This window comes from Mirounga angustirostris, unplaced genomic scaffold (genome assembly GCF_029215605.1).
Source record: "Mirounga angustirostris isolate CCGP_5_RB_7025 unplaced genomic scaffold, mMirAng1.0.hap1 SCAF_17, whole genome shotgun sequence".
NCBI lineage: Eukaryota > Metazoa > Chordata > Mammalia > Carnivora > Phocidae > Mirounga > Mirounga angustirostris.
The window spans coordinates 15,134,714-15,154,650 of record NW_026991725.1 but is presented as its reverse complement, the minus strand read 5'-3'; the positions used below and the strand labels follow the sequence as shown (position 1 = coordinate 15,154,650).

The 19,937-nt window shown below is 54.3% G+C and overlaps 1 protein-coding gene across 5 annotated transcripts in view; it reads left to right on the top strand.

Moving 5' to 3' along the window:
* The window catches only part of MSI2 (musashi RNA binding protein 2), a 385,617-nt gene that overhangs the window by 347,478 nt on the left and 18,202 nt on the right, over window positions 1-19,937 (top strand). For 3 of the 5 annotated variants that reach the window (XM_045889212.3, XM_045889211.3, XM_045889213.3), the window contains exon 11: window positions 7,079-7,141. The exons of the other annotated variants lie outside the window; for them this stretch is intronic. In XM_045889212.3, coding sequence (XP_045745168.1) covers window positions 7,079-7,141 — 63 coding nt within the window. The remainder of the gene's footprint in view (window positions 1-7,078; window positions 7,142-19,937) is intronic. 5 annotated transcript variants of the gene reach the window in all.

Sequence of the window (19,937 nt, the reverse complement as noted above, 5' to 3'; positions counted from 1 at the left end):
GAGGAGGATGCTGGCCAGAGCCCCCAGGTGGAGCTCTCGGCTCCCTTTCTCCCAGAGGAACCCCAGCACCCAAGCAAGCAGTGCCCAAAGTGTGTTCTCAGTTCTCCTCCTGCAGCCCTCGACCCCACGCTCTGAGCTGGGAGCCACGCCTGGGTTGAGGCCAAGGCCCATTCCTGAGTTGCATTATCCGGCACCAGGAAGATGGGAAGCCACAAAGCTTCACGGGGTGGGGGGCAGTCGCCCCCCTGCTGGTGCTCGGGGGCATGGTGATGGCAGGCACTCTGTTGTGCTCCCTGAGCCCCTCTGATTTGGAAGGAATCTGCAGGCAGACAGCTTTCACTGCTGGCCGGGCACCCTGGGTCTGTGCTTGCCTCTCCTGGGAATTTTCTTGTCGTTGCCAAAGGATGCTCCCTGACTTGGGTTTTCATGCTTCCACAAACCCTTTCATCCAAAAAGAAGCTCTCTGACAACCAGACTGTAAAACCTCTCAAAGCTTTGATGTGCAGTGTACCTTCCCTTTATCCCCATTGCAACATCTGCAGAGAAAATTAAGCTAAACAGCAATTGCATTAAAAGTTATTTGGGACGAGTTTTGTGCCATCCCTCTGCTCTAGGTGCCAACACCCTTGGGGCTCTTGACCCCAGAGCCTCTCACTTCCTTTAGGCAACTGGGAGGACCCAGGACCAGCCGTGAGCTGCACACCCTTCCCCTGCCTATGCCCAGACAGGTAGGCCTGGCCTGTTCTCATTGGCCCCTCTGGCTTCCACCCCACACTTGTCTCCAGCACCTCTGCCCCAGTAGGAGCCCCAGCCCTCTCCTGGGGGTGGGGGCGGGGGTGCCCATGAGAATGGCACTATTGGTATCCTTAGGGAATGTCAGGCTTGCTCCTAAAAAGGTGTGTGGAAATCAGATTCCTAGGTTGAATGGCAGGAACTTGGGTTTTGTTTTTTTCTTTTTTTCCAATGGACACATACCAGCTTTCTTCAGAGCAGAATTTTACAGTTTGATCATGAACATGTGCCCCTTTGGTTATCCATTGTCCCACCTCTTCAGGCCCTCTCTTCTGATCTGGATCCCCTAGGTCCTCCTCCAAAAATGCACCATCCACCCTCCCCCCCAACCCGTCCCCCCGCCCCGCACCCCCGGGCATCCGCCGCTCTGTCTCTCTGGACAAAGCTACACCAGGCAGGCCTGCCCAGGAGGTAGGCAGGGCCCTTGGGCCAGTCAGATGACAGATGGGAGCGTTTTCTAAACTCTTTCAGGGCGTATTTCCTACATTCTGGGAGACCATTTCTTCTTTGGGTTGCTTCTTTTTGAGTGTTTGGATTCAGTGAAGCAACGTTGGATTTAGTCAAGAATGTTGGAACCATCTAAAGAAAATCCTGGTGGGGGAGATGCAGGACGTGCTGGGGAAGGGGGTGGAGAGTGCTTTGAGCAAACACAACAGAGGAGAAACTGCTTTCATAATGGACCCTTCGGGATGGGAAGGCACATTACAAGAGAGTGTTTTATAAAGATTCCCCTCAAAGTCGCAGCCTGTTGGAACAATCAGGAAGCTCTGAATTGTCTCGTCTGCTCTTCCTGCGAGAGGCACAGAAGCCCACGAACTCCTCCAAGATCACAGAAATAAGTAGTGACTGCCAGGACTGTCTCCCTGCAGCCCATTTCCAGGCTAGCATCTTTTCAAGCCGGGCAGGGAAGGGGATGCAGAGAAAGAGCTGCCTGACCTGACGCCCCACAGCCGATAGGACGGAGGCACCGTTCGGTGTTGACTACAAGCTAAGGCTTCCTCTAAGTCAGAGATTCTCTGCCTCCACGGTGCATCAGAAGCATCTGGAAGGTCTTTATTTCTTTATTTTTTTAATTTTTTTAGATTTTATTTATTTATTTGACAGAGAGAGACACAGTGAGAGAGGGAACACAAGCAGGGGGAGTGGGAGAGGGAGAAGCAGGCTTCCCGCTGAGCAGGGAGCCCGATGTGGGGCTCGATCCCAGGACCCTGGGATCATGACCTGAGCTGAAGGCAGACGCTTAATGACTGAGCCACCCAGGCACCCCTGGAAGGCCTTTAAAAGCTAGAGATGCGGACCCCCCCGATTCTTAGTGTGTTGTGAAAGCCGCCCCCTCCGCCCCCCCCCCCCCCCCCCCCCCCGCCGCCAGGCTAGAGACCTGCTGCTCTGAATGGAGGCCCTGCCGTGGGTCTCGTGAGACATGGTCCCAAGAAGGAGAGTCACTGCCGGATCGTCGGCAGGGCCTTCCTTCCCACAAGGAAGCAGAGTGGTGGACTTGTGCAGATGTGCAGCGCCTTTGAACTTTTTACAGTTTTTGAGAGTCTTTCAACCAAAGGTTCTTGCCTTTGGCTGTACATTGGGATCACCCAGGAAGCAGTTAAAGGTCCCACTGTCCGGGCTGCAGCCCCAACCAGCTAAATCAGATTCTCTGCAGGGTAGGACCCAGGCCTCAGGCTTTGTCAAGCTTCCCCGGGTGGTCCAGGGAGCGACAGGGGTGGGGATCAGCGTGGGAGACAGAGCAGGGTGCTCTTAGGGGCTATCGCCCGGCCCCCTCCGCTGGTTCATTACACTTCTGTAGGCATTTTGAGTTTGTGTAACCTCCCCTGCCCTCCCCCCCCCCCCCCCCGAGGTTGGAGGGTCGCCTGAGGAGAGGCAGCTACGTGTGCAGGTGACTCCCAGCTCTGGCTCTCAGGAACCACCTCAAGACATCCTGACCAGCAGCAGCTGATGCTCCACGAGAATATTCTTTGGGGCAGACTCTGCACTAGGCCTTAAGTGGGACATGGGGCTCATTCCCTGCCCAGAAGAATTTGTCACCCAGCAAGAGAAGATGTGCACATCAAAATAACTGCTCCGGGGTGGCAGAAACCGGTGCGTGCCACGGAAGCAATCAGCAGAAGGTGTGGTGTCCTAGGATTCTCAAAAAAATCAAAAGTGCCATTGACTTCTAATTTGCCATCAAGTTTCTTACAGCTCGGAGAAGTCCAGAAAAGCATCTCATTCACGGTCAGTGGGATGGTGACAGCTTTTACTTAGATGAGTTACGAACCCAGACGTGTGGTCGTACCAACCCCAGAGGCACTGCTTTCCGGGGACAGAGACTTGGGTTTGTCATCCTTTTATGTCAGGAAGACCAGTTCATACAGGGTCAGAGATGAAGGGACCATAGAGGTCCTCTGGCCTCACGTCCTTACAGCAGACAACGAGCTGGTTACTCAGGGCCCAGAGAAGTGAAGCGTCATGCCCAAGTTACACAGCAAGGCCTGGGCAACGGGATAGAGGCTGGGCTTTGAGCACGGTGATCCTTCTGTTCTCCCATCTGAGGGGCAGGGGAACTTCAGACTAGCGAGACTGGGTCTTTGGGTTTGACTGCCATTAAATAAGGCATGGCACCTGCTCATGCTTGGAATTCTAGCATCAGCATTATTCTCTTGTTCTCAGGCACCCTCTTTTTGCATGCAGCGTTCTCGAACAGGAGGAGCAGACCTCATTCCTAACACCCAAGTTCCCAGGTGGGCAACCTAAGCCCCCAGGCCCTGAGATTTTATCAGCAAAACATTTTTCTCTTTGCTGCCTGATTTACTACTAAGAAACGGGAAGTATTAGAGAGCAGGAGGGTCATGCCAGCCGGCTTGGCCCAGTCATTGTTAGAGCTGAACGGAATACATACTCAAATCTTGAGCTAGGGAACTTTAGCTCCACTAAAATGACGTTAGGAGGCTGGGACAATATGAAGGATTACAGGCCACTGTTAATGGGTAAAAAATTCCAGCCTCCTGTGTGCTTATGATTATCTGACCTTGTGACCCCTCATGAGGAAAGCAGGAGAGTCATGTCTTAAAGGCAGAGCTGATGGCTGGACAGGCCTCATCAAGATGACACCTAACATTCATTTAAGCTTACTCCCTGGCAGGAACTCATCTGAGCATTTTGTGTATATTAATCCTGCACTAATATCATCACCTCCTTTACGGATGGGGACATCAAGGCACAGAAAGGTTAAGCAACGTCCCCAAAGTCACACAGCTAGTAAATGGCTGAGCCAGGATTTGAACCCAAGATTTGTGCTCACCTGTCTCATAAGAGCCTCTGCCCACATTCCCAGCAGCAGAGAAGAAATGGTCACCTATTCTGGGCAGTGAGTGGGGTGCTAGGCAGCCATGGGCACTCAGGGGCCAGGGGCTCTGCCATGTATCTCTGCTTGGGCCTCAGCCCCAGCAAGAAGCCTGAGCCCTGTCAGACCTTCTGCCTAATCCCCCCAAGGTCTTCTCCTGAGTACCCCCAACCGGGGCAGTTCTCTCCTCGGCAGCCCAGACCCCCTCTCCCTCCAAAAATAAAATGAGAGGTTTCCTGGACAGCGAGGCTGCCATAGATGACCCCTGGCTCCTCGGGGCCTGGGGAGATATGCTGAAAACAGGACCACGAGGCAAGTCTGGAAGGCTTCTTCTCCCTGCACCCCCAGCTCTTCCAAGTCCAGGTCCAGGTCCAGCCCAGGAGGGCTCATCTCCACCACAGTCCCTGGGCTGGGGCCTCTTGGTCCTCGGGTGTCTCCTGCTGTCCTAGAGACAGGCTGTTCTCCATCAGGACAGCTTTAGGCCAGGGTCACTATGCTTCTTTGGCCTCTGACAGCCCCTGGCTGGGGCAGCCTCAGCCCACCACACACACATGCATGCATACACTCCCCTTTCTTGGATCTGTGTTAGCCCATGGGGGTCCCCTGGTAATAGTGTCGGGCTTATCCGCGAGGTCATCTGAAGAATGTATGTGGGGTGACCAGTGCAGCTGAACGGCCTAAGAGGACAGGAGGGGGATGGCAGGGAGCTGGGGAAGTGGTCCGGGACAGATTCCCACAGAGGCTGGGCTGGGCCATGGGCTGTGGTCCTGGTGTTTCAGATGGAGTCACTGCGAGGGCTGTGGGCTCCCCGCTCTGGGGTGGGGGGCAGACTGAGCTCTCCTCCCCCGGCCTCTTCTCAGACCTGTCAGTCTGCTCAACCCTGCTTGATGGTTGAGATGAAATTCCAGCCCTTAGCGGTGTCTGATGCTCAGTCTCCAGCAGAAACCTTTATCTGAGATTAAGGATAATGGATTTCCTTTCTTGGATAAGTTTTTTTTTTCTTCCTCTTTCTCTAGGACTTTTTTTTTTTTTTTTTTTTTGGTCAAAAATGCACTTGACTCCAGAAAATAGACCTTTTGTTAAATGTCTTTTTATTGACGAAACGCGCCTCCCCCTGGTTCTGCCCCCCTTCCCTTCCCCCCCCCCCCCGCCGCACCTTTTCATGCTTCCGAGGAAGAGGAAACCCGTTTCGAGTACGGGTGAGGAGTGCAAAAGAGTAACTTGACCTTCCTTCTCTCCCCGTCTGCTTCCTTCTCCTTCAGGGTCCCCTGAGCTCTGCTGCGTGTGCCTGCAGCGGGGGGGCCTGGTGTGCGGAGGTTGGGACAGGGAGAAATGACTTGACTTCTTCCTTACTTTCTTCAGCACTTTCTGCCACCACCCACATTTCCAGAAACCTAGATCCTGCTTGGAAGAGAGGGGGAAAGGACTTGGTGGGAGAGTGCCTTCATGGGTCTCAGGTGGCATGGGTCCCTGGCAGCCTCCTCGGGGGAGGGAGCGGTCTCCTGGCACATGGGGGGTCTTCATGGGAGCTGGGAGACCCATTCCAGCAGCCAGGGATGACCTTGTACCCGTATTTCACCTGGATCTTTCTTTTTCCCCCTTCAACAGCCCTATTACCATATTTAAATGCAAGTATGTCTTTTTTCATTGACATTTTAAGTAGCTTAGCCTGACCTTTTTAGAGTAGCTTGTTCCTTTTTGAACTTCTTTTCCTCCCCAGTAGTTCCGTGTAGCTAGGACAATAGTCTTAGACTTTAGTGGGCTTCTAGTTCGCTGTGTTTGGGGGATGGCTCTCTTTCCTTTCTTTCCTCCCCCTGCTCCCTGCCCCCACACCGCGGTGCATGTGTCCCCCACTTGGTCCTCTAGCAGGTCCCTAGTTGGAAGGCCCAGTGGCTACAGCTGAGCAGCTGTCTGGCTGCCCGTTGTTTGCTGCTGGCTTCTGGCGCATCGTTTAAAACCACAGCCTTTGGAAATGGGTCTTGAAATCAGGCCTTGAGAAGTCTGCTTGGATGGCAGATGGTGATTGTTCCGCGTGTGAGTGTGACTGTGTGTGCATTATGCTAGTGGCCAAGAGAAGTCCAGGGGAGGGGACTCGCCCACCTCTTCCTTCCCCTGGACATTCTGCAGCCACACTGGGTCACTTTGTCCCTTCTGACCTTCAGTCCCATTTCTGGGACAGCCTTGCTGCCCGGGGTGTTATTAGATGGACAAGCACTGATGGAGATCCCTAGGAGACCCTTCACTGCCGACTTGATCAGCAGCATGTGGAGCTCAGATAGAAGAGCCAGATCGAAATCCCCATAATGTGCCTCGGGAGCTTGAAACAGAGAGACAAAGCCACAGGGCTCACCCCACATCGGTCCCTACGGCTGCCCGCTCCCTCCCCTAGCTGCCTTCATGTGTACGCAGGAGGCCAGCCAGGCCTCCCCGCACAGCTCGTCCTCCAGCCTGGGGCTGGGATGCTGCTAGCGCTAGGCTTTCCAGAGTCCGGACCAGCAGAGCCTTAGGAGAGCAGCTGGAGTTCAGCCAACTCCTGGCCCAGGTGCCTGTGCTGCCCAGAGGCTCGGGGCCACCTGCTCCGGGGGTCACTGGGCCATGCTTGGCGCTGCCCTGGACACACCCTGGGGGACCCCCTCGGTCACGGCAAGGACAGCAGGGACCCCGCCCTGCTCCCAAGAGAAGATCCTCCTCATCCTCTGAGATTATTTCGGTGTGCCTTCTCGGACTAGTTTCTGGGGTGACACGTGTAGGAATCAAACCCAGCTGAAGGTGCTATGCCTTCCAGAAGCCTGAGAGCCACTGACCTGGGTCCCTCCTAAAGGCCACCCCGCGGAGCTCCCTTCGCGCTCCCATGCTCTGGAGGCAGGGTGGAGCGTGGCCTGTGAGCCCGGGCTGTGCTGGGGGGCCCATGCCAGGGTTCGGCCCTCACTCCAGCTCCTCTCTCCCCGCCAGGCTTCCCGGCAGCGGCTTACGGACCAGTGGCGGCGGCGGCGGTGGCGGCGGCGAGAGGCTCAGGTAGGGAGGTGTGCGGGACAGGCGCTCCCAGGCATGCCCCAGTGTGCGGGGAAGGTAAAGGCCCTGTTGGATCTGTGTGGCTGCGTCTGTCCACTCTTGTCGCCACAGCCCAGAGGGTGGGGACAGGGGGGTGGGCGTGGGTGAGGCCCCGCCCCCCCGGGCAGCCCCCAGTGGGGGCCAGTCGCGGGACTGCAGACCAAAGGTAGACTCTTACTCTCTCCTCGTAAGAAGAGCAGTGACCTTCTTTTTGGCTCTGGATGGCCCCCTCACCTGACAGCCGGCCTCAGGGCACCTGCCGCATTTCCCTCCTCAGCTTTCCCTCTTTCACGAGGCGCCCTTCCTTGGGCCTCTGACCTAGCCAGAGAAGTTCCGGGTAGTGAGAGGGAAGCTCCTGGCCTCCAGGCCCCTGCTGCACCTGGTGGGTGGCCTTGCTGATGCAGCTCAAAGCCCGGTCCTGGGATTGAAATGGAGTGATTCCTTGAAGTCCCTGTTGCATCCTCCGAGCAGAGGCCAGAGAGCTCCTGGACTCCACCTGCCGAGGGAACTGGGGGTTTTCTCTCCCACAGAACTGCCCTGGTCCTTTGGTCTCCAAACCCCGCCTCTTAGGAGGTCTGGAGCCCCTCAGCTGAGGTGGGAACATTTTCCCCAGCAGCACTGTGGGCTCAGGCTAGAGCTGGGTATGTCCAGGATGCAGGCCCCAGAGCGGCCTTCTGTCTCTCCCCCCCAGATGCTCCCCGCCTTCCTAAGCAAGCGGGGTTTCTGCTTTGTGCCCGGCTCCCAGGGAGGCCTCCTGGCCTCCACGCCCCAGCCGCTGAGGGGCCCTTGCTCCTCCTAGACTCAGTAGCCACGGTTTGCGGCTCTCTCCCCTATACCCCATGGACAGGGCACGGGAGCACCCCGGGAACGAATTAGTTTGACAGGCCTCTGAGGAGGGCAGGGGGAGGGAGGTGCTGGTGGGGTACCAGGAAATGGGGCATTAAAAGCCCAGAGGGCAAATGCCAAAAACCCAAACCCTCAGTGATAAGAGACTGGCACAGTGAGTCCCTTTAGAAACATCAGTAAAAATCCGTTCCATGCAAACTGGCACTGCCTCGAGCTACAAAGGATCCACTCCCCGGAATCACCCACTGGGGATTTGTTTGGAGGGGCCGGGAATTGTCTGGGGGCTGTTGAGGGCCAGTTAGCCAGAGAGCTGGGCGCCCGTGCTCAGCCTCCAGCGGCCCCCACCTGCCCTCAGGCCCGTGTCCCTTGGTGCCCCTGCCCTGGGGGCGGGCGCGCCTGCCTGGTGTCTCCCTGTTCTGTTTGGTTTTTTAACTTGAGTGCTTTTTGGTATCGTTACAAACGAGCCTCTGTCCTACCTGTGCCTGGTGGGGGGGACGACAAAAAGAAAACTCGAGATTTTTGAGTGTTGTTGGATGTTTTCTCCGTTCAGTTTCTTTCTTATTATAACTTGGATTATGAAACTAAACTTTAACCCAAAATTAACCCTGCCTCTCTCCCCACCCCCATTCTCCTTGACTTCATGGCAAGTTTAAAGGGCAGCATGGGGTTCTTTGCGAGTCTGAGAGCGGTCTCCCCATGGCCTGTGCCCCCCCCGCCACCCCCACCCTCTCACGGACCCCCAGAGCCAGGCGGGAGTCCCACCCACCCCCTCCCTCCAGCTCCTAACCCCAAACTCCAGAGCCATCTCCAACCACACTTTTTTTTCCAGGATCAGTGGTGTTTTATTTGTAGCCATTTCCATCGGGAGCTAAGTCTCCCAGGGGCCATTCGAGGTCAGCCATGCTCATTGCTGCACTGTTAGTGAATTCTATTCAGGAGCGTGCTCCCAGACCACCTGCCCCACACCAGCCTAGGTTAGTGCAAAGAGTAAATCCTCAACTCCGAGGTGCCTGGCCCCAGGGGTGCAGGCTCGGCCAGGAAGCTACAGGGCACCCCACAGTGCTGCCTGGGGGTCAGGGGCTTGTGGTGAGCCCCAGGGCGACGACTAGACTGTGCCTGCCAAAGTCAGAACACCACCTGGGCTGGAAGACACCTGCCTCTGTGTAGACAGGGTAGCTCAGCCCCTCACCCCCAGCCCCCCACTTTGGACCTGGAGCAGGGTTACAAGGTTGGGGAAGGAAGATCTCTGCCTGTCTTTCTTTTAGTGCATTTTGGCCTGTAAGGACTGTCCCCTCCCTCCCCCTAGAAAATAATCTGGACTCCGAGCCTGGTGAGATGGCCAATTATTTACCTGTTGTAGTGGCCCCTTGGTGGCATTTTGGCGAATATGTGAGAGGGACGGCACACGCTTGTTTGTATTTGTGCATCAGCCTAGGCCAGCAGGTGATCACTGAAGGATGACTGCCCGGTTCTCCCTTCCCCTGCTCCTGCAACCCTCCCCGCCCCCCAGTGCCAGCTCCTTGCGGGGGGCGGGGGTGCTCCTTCTGCCCGCCCGCCCCCCCCCAAAGCAAGCAGCCTCAGCTGTTGGAGGGCATCACAAGTCCAGGCGCATCGTCTTCTAGGAAGAAGCTGGTATAGGGAACCTGTGGTGGAGTACTGACCTTGAGCTTGGTACTCTACCGACCCTGGCAGGGGACTCCAAACAGTAGGGAACGTGGCCTCCACTCCCCAGGGCCTGGCTGTCAGGCTTGGTCTAGGGATCAGGCGTCCTATGGAGGGCCCTATTTTGCCTTTCATTTTTGTCTAGCTCCACCACTTTGGTTTTTCTTCCTTCCATATTATGATGTACTGGGGGAGCTTCCTGAGGTAGAAGCACCTGCTGAGGGCCGTGGGGTGGGCAGGGTTGGGGGTTGGAGAAGCAGCTTGGATTTTGCTCAGGTTGGCAACTTGTATCTCTCAGGGCTATGGTGTCAGGGTAGGAGGTCCAGGGGGGCCTTGAGCTCTGCACCCACCTCAAAAACTTCTCGGGGCCAGCCTGCCCGCCTTTTCCTAATTCACGCAGGACCTGAGGTGAGCAGGGCTCAGGTGACCCCCCGCCAGGGGAGGTCCCTGCGACTCCTAGATAACTTCACTATCAGTGGTCACTTTTCTTTTACCTTCACCCGGTAGTCTGAAATGTCATCTTTTCTTGTGCTCAGTCGAGAGTTTGTTTGTTTATTTTGATCGTATTCATTCAGTTCTGATGGCCTCATCATGTCCCACCCAAACCTAAATCCAGTTTGGTCAACGACCCCCCCCCCCCCCCCCCCCCGCACACACACACACAGATGAGGGAAGTGGTTCGGATTTCAGGCTCTTTTATTTCTGGGGGACATTACGGGGTGGGTCTGTGTATCAGTCGAAGAGCTTCTGAGCCCCCTGCCCACCCGCCACCCCCCAGCCCATCTCCGGCCCCAGCCAGGACCCCTTACTGTACTTTATACTTGCCAGCTTTATTCCAGTCTAGTAACATGAGCTCCTGACGGTGGTGGTGAGTGCGAGAGTCATGTTTCTGTTGTCTTTTCTCTTGCTTGGTTGGGGCTGCGGTGAGAGCGTGTCTCTGAGGCATACTTTCCCGCCTCTCTTACACTAGGATCTGCACACCTCCTCTCAAACACTCTTCTGAGCACGCTCAGCGGGAAGGTTTGTCCACACCTATTAATCCTCTCTCAGTGTCCAGCTTCCTGTTAGTACCAGCTGGTTTGCATGTTTTTGCTTGTTCAGATGAAACAGTTCAAGAAACAAACTCATATCCAACTCTCGAGAAATGTCTTTTTTTGTACACTTTCGTTTTCGATTTTTTTTTATTAGTTACAACTCCAAAACACCTGTTGTCCAGTAAAACATTTCACACCTCCCCTGCCTGTTCTTAGAGTGTATGTCTCTGTGGGACTGAACTAAATGCATGCACTGTAGTAGATGTCCTGGTAGCTGTAGCTCTAGAACATGCATTGTTGAGTTGATATTACAGGGTCTCCGACAGCCCAGCACAGCATGGCTGTCTGAAGGATAGCGTGGGGGACCAGGAAGAGAGGGGGCTCCATATTTTCAATGTTGCCAAGGGGCTTGGATCCATGTTCTCGCCATCAGCCACCACCACCCCCCCTCACACTCCCTGCTCCCCCAGTCCAGCACTGGGTTGCCACCCTCAGCTCTAGCCTTCCTCACTGAGGTCTCTGTTGCTAGGACGTCTGGCTCTAGTAAATGAGAACAGAACCAGGATCGGAAGCAGTCTGACAATTCTGCCTTGTTCTTGTCTTCCTCACGTGGTTCTTGAACAGAGCAGGTCTTTTCTTCTTTCTTAAAGCCCACCGGCAAGGCCTGTCCAGGCCCTCGACGCCTTGGGTCCTTTGCCAGCTCACATCCAGCCTGTCAAGGGAACAGGTCCTCATGGCAGTCCTGTCTACACAGTCTAGTCCCCGGGGCAGAGGGCAAATGAGACATGGTGGGGAAAGGGATTCAGCTCTTGAGGTTCTTGATCTGCAGACAAGGAATGCATTGGGTCCTAGTGAAGCTTAGCATCTGTTCTTACGGTTGGTGAAGATAAAGGAGAAGCCTTTACATGTGCTCTCCAAGGAACGGGACGGGGGGGGGACAGGTGGTGTCAGAGTGGTGATCTTCCTGGTGCGGAGATTATTGGCACAGCTCCGTGGGCCGGGGGGGCAGAGGGGGCGGGACAAGGGAGAAGGGGAACCCCTGACATTCACAGAGGAGGCCACAGTTTCCCTCCACCTTGCCAGGAAGATTTCCCAGTCCTGCAGCCTCTGCCCTCGGCTCAGGGGCATGGGCAGTCCATGTCTCTGGACACGCTGTCTCCCCTACATTTGTGGGGACAAGCCATAACGGAGTGCTTTTGGAGATGGCCCGAATCTTTACAAGTTGATGGGATGTGAAGCAGTAGTTGCCACCGGGGACCTGCTCTTTAGTCCGGCTGCTTGGTGACTCTGACCTAACGCTGCAGGAGGACCCGGTGGGACCTGAGCCTTCAGGGGATAGGTTGTCTCTTGTGGGAGACTGAAGCCCAGGACTTCACAGCGTCCATGGTGTTCCCAGAGGAGTGTGAGGTGACAGAGCAGAATGGTGGAGAGAGGTCCGTGGCACCATCAGCACGAACAAGGATTGCAAGTGAGCAGGCCAGTTGGCCACCGGACAGAAGGAGGGCCCCGAGGCCCAGGAAGGGAGATCAGGGAAGAGCCCTCCTGCAGAGCGGGGGGGGGGGGGGGCGGGGGGGATGAGGGGGGGCCGGGGGAAATGGCTGGAAGTGGCAGGCTTCTGGGGCTGCTAAAGCTGCTGACGGACGCAGGCTGCCGAGCAGGAAGGAGGGTGGGACAGAAGGCAGAGCCAGCGAAAATCCCCCCTTAGTGGCCTAAATCCAGGGTCTGGCTCTGCTAGGGAAATGGCTTTGCCACCCTGTGACTGGACATCCTAACCGTTTCGGTTCCAGTATGTACAATGAACAAAAGTAAAATTCAACTCAGGAGGGAGAGGAAATAGTTGAACTTGAACCATAAAGGAGAGTAGATGCTGATGCACATGAAGCAGGCCTGCCTGTCCCACCTCTCCCACCCAGGGTATTTTCCATGTTCCCCGTGACCCCCTTCACCTTACATGTGCTAGGCCTGAGGGGCGTGAACAACAGCGTCCCACACACGCTCCTCCAGCTGCCAGAGGGATCCGGAATTACTTGCATCCTTTGTGGCATACGTTTTAGGGTTCCCGGATGTTGCTTTCAACCAAGCAGGCATTGAAGGTTTGCTCTGTGCCAGGCCCCAAGGAATATAAAGGCAGACAACACGTCTTGCCTTCAGTGGTCTGAGGCTCCAGATCCCTCCTGCTGAGAGTCCCTATTTCCCACGATGCATTGTTTCTCACGCTGTCAGCTTCATGTCAAAAAGGAAAATGGATCCACGTGCTACCTTCATTTCTGAGGATGGCTTTTCTGCACCTCCATCAGCAGGATCTGATGTCCAGGAAGGGGGGCCTCAGGGCAATCGTCTCTTCTTTCCCAGCCAGCCTCCCTTGTGCTAGCAGCAAGTGTCCTTTGGGGATGACGGCCCCAAGACAGCCCATCTGGGGAGTAGGGTCCTGGGGATGCCCTCTCGCTGGGAAGGAGCCCCATCTGTGGCCATGGCGTAGAGCCAGCACGGCAGCCCAGAGGGAGAGCAGATCCCTGACCCATTATGAGCAGCTGCTGCAACCAGCCAGACTTACCTCTCAGTCCACCGCCTCATGTCCTGGGGATGGGCAGCTCGTTTCTCAGTTTGTTATTAAAATCTTCGCTTCTGGGAGGGTCGGTTCTTTTGCCATCAAGAGGCCTATGTTGGATTTCAGTAACCCCAGTGAATTTATAATAATGTGTGGAGCTGCCTGCTGCTGACCTCGGCTTCATTCATTTTCCAAGGGCTTTTGGACCAACCCTGTTGAGAATAAAATACATCAGCTGTGATCAATAATTTTGTAATAGAAACACCATGCACTTGATAAATCAACTCTAGTGCAATTAGTGACTAGCCTTGAAGCCCAGACCTCCATAGAAGTTAATCCTAAAGTGAATGGAGTAGGGGGATGTTAAGGGTCTTTTAAATCAGTGGAATTCTTTTCAGAGGGTGACACATCCATGCCTGCCCCCTGAGCTGGTTGGCCCTCTCTCTCACGCTGGCTCAGGAGCCCAGGCCCTGCCATCTGGAGGAGGGTAGAAAGTGTGGTGGTGCCCTTGGAAGCTCCATAAGAGCACAGAGAGCACAACAGAGATGGGCAGGGGCACCCCCTCCTTGCACCCCAAAAGCTGGTGAACTCACATGTTGGTGAGAGTCATCAAAGGAGCACAGACCTGGGTGCGTCATGGCTCCTTACCTTTCGGCAGAGGTTAGATTGCCATGCCTATGACCGCAGCTAGCCCAGGAGACAGGCAGGAAGGCAGAGGTTTTTGGCCTGGTTTTGCATGTTTGGTTTTAAGAGAAAGCGGATCTGCAGAGTGGTTGCATGACTTACCCAAAGTCACCCAGCTGGTTACCTGGGGAGCAAGGCTTTGGTCAAGGGTGAAGAACCCTCACCTTGAACCCAGGTCTCTGGCCTCCTTTAATAACCCTGTAGGGAAACCATGTTTGTTCATGAAGAACTCACCTGCCACCCAGATGCCCCCCACATGCAGGATGCTGGGAGAGCCCAGTAGCCTTGGGGCTGGCGCTGTATCCGCGGAGGACTCAGGCTCCTAGACCTCACAGGCCCGTCTCTCAGATGTAGATTTCAGAACTGGGCCCATGGCACACCTGCCATGGAATTTAGTTCAGCAGATATTTATTAAGTGGATAACAACAGTAGTTATTATTACATGTGGCAGGCACTGTGCCAGGCCTTGAGTCAGGGTGCTTTGGGCTATCTCAGAAAACCCAACTCGGCATGGTAAAATATGATAGGGGACTTATTGACCAACATCCTGGAAGCTCCGTGGAAGAGTGGGCTTCATGTATAGACTGCTGGGGCTCTTTGTCTGCAGTTCCCTTGGCTTTGTCCTCCTTTTTGCTTCAATATTGTCATGATGTTGGCTTTCCTGTGGTGGCAAAATGGTCACGACAGTTTCCTGCTTCACACCAACCTGTCTAGAAGAAGAGGGGGTCAGATGGTTCTGAATTCTAGCAGAAGTCCAGAGCTTTGTGCTCCTTGGCTAAGACTTGGCAGAGAACCAGTCACTGAGGGTGAGATCAGTCCCCTCTGAACTGAATAGCAGGAGAAGGATGGATTTCCAAAGGACGGTCTGGGTGCAGATAAAGGAGGGGAAAGGAGAATGCTGCTGGGTGGACAAGTGTGAAGCCCACCACAGCCCTGGAATCTCCTAGATGAATCCAGAGCACAATCCCTGCCCTCAAGCGTCTCCCCACCTAGCCTGGAGGCTGACGGGTACTTACGGTATGATGCCATCCGTCCAGTCACAGAAAGGGCATGGAGGAGGAAGTGATTGGCTTTGTTTGGGAAGTTAAGGAAGGTTTCACAGGGGAGTGACTCCACTTTTAAAGGACAAATAGGAGTTCCCCAAGAACCAGGGGGAACAGCATGTGCAAAGTCACCAGAGCCTAAAACAGAGGAGTGAATCTGAAGCCCTACAAATGGTTCCCAGCAGCTGGAGAGTAAAATGCAATGGGGTGGGGTTGGGGGCCTGGGGGCGGCCGCTGATGAAGCTGGAGGGCTGGCAGGGCCAGAGCCTGGATTCACACAGACAACCAGGAGCCTCAAAGAGGCCTGAACCCAGGAAGTGACATCAGATTTGTATGTTAGCCAAGCCTTGAAAGCAGGGTAGACTAGAGAGATCGGGCTGAAAGCAGGAGGACAGGTGACAGACCATGTAGAGTAAACGCTCCATAAATGTTCATCTGTCACTGCCCAGGAAGAGCGGCTTCGGGCCTTCGGCTCTTACCTATTAGCTGTTGACCTCTGGGCTCAGTATCATGCTGGAGTCTGGGGTGGGACACAGAATTTCAGGGCACGGTCAGAGGGGGGACAGTGGGAGGCTGTCTGATGGGCAGTGGGGGTATAGGCACGATGAGGTCAAGGGCAGGCTAGATTCTGGGAGACCTTGAAAACCGGATCACTACAGTCATATTGGTGGGAGAGAGAAGTTCATATGCTTCATGGCAGTGGAACGTGGTAAGGACGGAACCAGCTAAAGGAGATCAGCCTGGCAGCACCCCCAGAGAACACAGCTTGACCCCTCTCCATTCCCTAGGGCTGGGGCTGGGTTGGTGACCTGGAACAAGGGAAGGGGGGAGCAAGGCTGACACAGGAGGGCACTCCCTCACCATGCCCCACCTTAGTTTTTTGTGACTCTCCTTTGCTTCTGCCAACAAGTTATTACTCATTCCCTACCTGGGGCTGTTGGTCCCCACTCCTGGGCCCTCGTGGCAGCCACTGCCAATCCACCTCCCTCTGTCCTTGTCTTTGCTCCCTCCATTAAAATTGGCTCAGACTGCTAGGAAGCCACACCTGATTAACCCTACCCAGGGTGCCCCTCCTCAACACAGCACCTGTCCTCGGTCTCCTTCCTGATTGGTGAGGTCTTCTGGATGAAAGGCGGGGTTCTGAAACTCTATGGAACATGTTTTGCATGTATCTCAGAGTGGTGCCTACCTTCTCCAACAATATAAACCATCAGTACTCCAGGAGGCAAAGTCAGCCTCATTCTTAATGTAGATGACTAATTATTATGCAATCGGAGAAAGCAGAAAATAAAGGAGCCCTTTGTTCCTGGATGCTTATTAATAATAATGAAAAGGTCTCCCCCTTGCTAGCTTGGAATCCTGCAGAACAGGAGGTGGGCAAATAATGCTTTTGAACAGCTGTGATTGGCTGTTGGAAGTAGATCTGTCAGGATGGGGGAGCCACGATGAAATCCACTCTGTGGCATGGATAGGAGGGTTCCAGCCAGCATTTCAACATTCACACCCACCTGTGAGGCCCCCTAAGGGAAAGATATCTTGCAAGTGGTTGATAGAATGCTAGAGACACTTCCCAGCCAGTTTTAATACATGATGATAATAGTAATCATAATAGTGTTCATAATAACTCCCGCATTGAGTGAGCCAAGTATTGTGCCAAGCCCACCTGCCTTACCCCATCTAATTCTCCTAATCCTATGAAGAGGGCACTATCATTCCCATTTTTAAAATTTTAAGACTGTGGCTTAGCTAGCTTGTCAGAGGTAGTAGAGACAAGATCGGAACCTGGGTCTGTCTCATCACATCTGTGCTCCCAACCATGTCAGCGGATGCTCCATCGTACCAGCCCCTCCGATTCGTGAGCAGAGGTCTGCATTCTTAACACATATTCAAGGGCAAACCACCACTACCCATCAACTTAATTCTCCCTATCCTTGGGGGAAGAGAGAACCCAAAACCATTTACAAGAGGCCTCAGGAAGCATTATATGCACATTTTGCACCTGCTTCTGCTGTTGCAGACTTAAGGTCATGGTTCTGTCTAGCTTTGGCTGACATTTCTGATCTGGCTTCCAGTCCCTGAATCCTTTTCACACCACAGACAGACAAAGGAGGCCCAAAGAGGCGTGGTCGGGTAAGAGGGAGCCGGCCTGAAGGTAATTGTTATTATTTGAAAGGAGCCTTTAGCTAATACAAGACTGAGGGAAGTTTGCCACTGCCCAGAAGAAACTAGGCGATGGAACAAGGGAGGGCAAGACAGACCTTCTCCCGTTCTCCTTAGGGATGAGTCACCATCCCTTCCCGTGAGCGGTGAGGACTGAATCTGGAAGGTCGCCAGGAAGCCCAGCCTAGCCCTGGGGCTGGGAGCGGATTGGCCGCCCAGTTGCTGGGGCTTTGCTTCGGGCCAATGGCCGCGGAGGGGCGGGGCCGGAGGTGGGAGCAGCGGGATCCTCGGCCAATCGTCCTGGAGAGAGGCTGGGCTCCCGGTACTATGGCAACCGCGAGCAGGGGCTCATTTGTTTTGTAGATGAGTAATTACTACGCAATTAGAGAAAGCTAAAAATAAAGGGGCCCTTTGTTCCTGGTTACTTATTAATATTAATAAAACGGTCTGTCCAGGTCTGTGGTAAGCAATCAGTGCAGACCTGTGCGCCGTGGCAGAGCGCTGTGGGAGGCAAAGACTGCCCAGCCCGGCTTTCGGCTCTCTTTCTGCAAGTTATTTCTGACTGTAACCTGCAGAGGGTTGGCTTTCCGGGCCTTGGGGGAAAGAGAGGCAGAGTTTTACAGACACACGGGACACAGGATACCCCGGAGTCAGGGGTCAGTTAGGCACTGACCCAGGTGGAAGGGTCTGGCAGTGTCAACCCAGCCTCCAGAAAAGACCGAAGACCCCAAACACAGCAGCCAAACCAGAAAACCTAGACCGATGTTGGAGGATCCAGTTTGGCTGTGTATCCTTGGCCACACTGTTTGACTTTTCTGGGTCTAGATTGTGCCACTCCAGGCACATGAAGTAGTTTTTAGTCCTTAAACCTTCCACGGAGGCAGACCCTGAGATTTCAGTGTCTCCCCGACAACCTGGTGCCCAGAAAAACAAGTCAGGCTTGGATATGAGTTGCTGGAGGGTTACACCAGGTTCAGGGACTGGCCCCACAGCTGTCGGTGCTCTGGCCTTGGGACAGAAATAGCTCAGAGGCCTTACTTTCCTTCACCTTCCTAGGGGACGAGGTTGCCTTGGGGATTAATCAGATAAGGAAGGATGATAACAGTGTTTTTTAAAAAGAAGATGAGAGCATGAAAGAGGGAATCGGAAAGACTTGGTTCTGGTCTAGCTCCGCCACCCAACACACTAGGTGATTTCAGGGTTTCAGACTAGAGGGTGCTTGAGGACCTTTCAACTCTGTAGCTCTAGGTAGCTGCTGTTTCCACAGCTCTCGATCCCCTGTCATGTGGGGGGGGGGGGGTGGAAACAATAGTGACAGTGCCTTAAGAGCTAAAAAGAGTAAAGAGAAAGCCAAGGGCTTCCAGGTGATGAGAATGCATTTGAAAACAATCAATCCTGCATTTTTTTCATGCATGGAGGCAGTGAGGGGGACAAAAATATTTCCAGGATCATGGATATCCCTGAAGGAACCTGTAGTCAGATTTCCATCCTTGGGTGTGGTTGATTAAACATTTAGGGTTTGGCTTTCTGGATGGTATTTATTAATAAAGGCGGACCTGTTAATAGTTACTGCCAGTGAGCAGATCTGAGACTGGGGCCCACACTGTGGTTCTTGAACTTTGCTGCTTGTTGGAATCACCAGGAGAATTTTTTAAATTCCTGGTATCCAGGCCACACTGCAGACCCATCAAATCAGAATCTACCAGGGTCAGCCCCAGGCGTGAGTAGTAGTGAAAGCTCCCTGGGTCAAGTCCAGTGTGTAACCATGGACTCAAGTACCAGCGGCTTCTTGCCAGATGTAGAGCCTCACACCGTCTCTGTGACTTTGTCACCAGCATCCGCACCTCAGCAGTGGATACATAGAGCCAAGCCAGGTTGCTCGCCCCCACCTCCTCTAATGACCAGGAGAGCTGGTTTGGATCCTCAGCCTGCAGCCGGCTGTCCTGCCCACCATGGATCCTCCCAACAGGGCCAGGAAGTCCGTCCCTCCAGGGCAGGCTGAAGGGGTCTTTGTCCTCACAGAGGGATTTCAGGACAGGCCTGTCCTGGCTGAGATTAAGGGCAGGTACATATAGAAACCAACGTCCCGAAGCAGCCATAAACATGGAAGCAGCCACCCTCCTTGACTGTCTGATGAATGGGGGCCGTTTGGTAAGGTCGGAGTTTGTTTGTTATTAAAGACCTAATTAGAAACATGAGAGGGAGCTGAATGGCTCCGTGCTTGGCTAATTAGTGACATGTATGTGCCCGCTTTGAACTTCAAGGACACAGAACTATTAGTGCTTACATCAAAAATGGATTAAACTCCTCTGCCTTTATAATCATTAAAGACAGGCTGCTCGAGTGGAAAGCCTCTTGTGCAGGTCCTCGAGGGGCTGCCCCTTGGGCATCCTCCCCACCCTAACCCCTGGTCATAAGTCCAGGACAGTGAGTTTCCATTCAGTGTGATCGGGCAGTAAATACGGATGGCCCTAGGGCAGTCCAGCTCCCCACGGGACTGCCCTTTTGGGACTGAGACCAGGCCTCTGGTCACACTTTCTGGAGGAGTCCCTCTAAGGATGCACGTATGGGAGGGCTTCCTTTCTGTCTGGCAGCGCCCTCTCCTCCCCACCCTGACCCCAGCCATGCTGCCTGCCTGCTTTGTTCTGCCCAGCCTTGTTCTGGGATGTGGCACAGAGGAGGGTGGTCTAGTCCTTTGGGAGAGACACCATCCCCTATCTCTTGCGGCAGGCATGGCCCAACACCAGGAAGCCCCCAGTCTGATGGGGGGGGACACCACCACC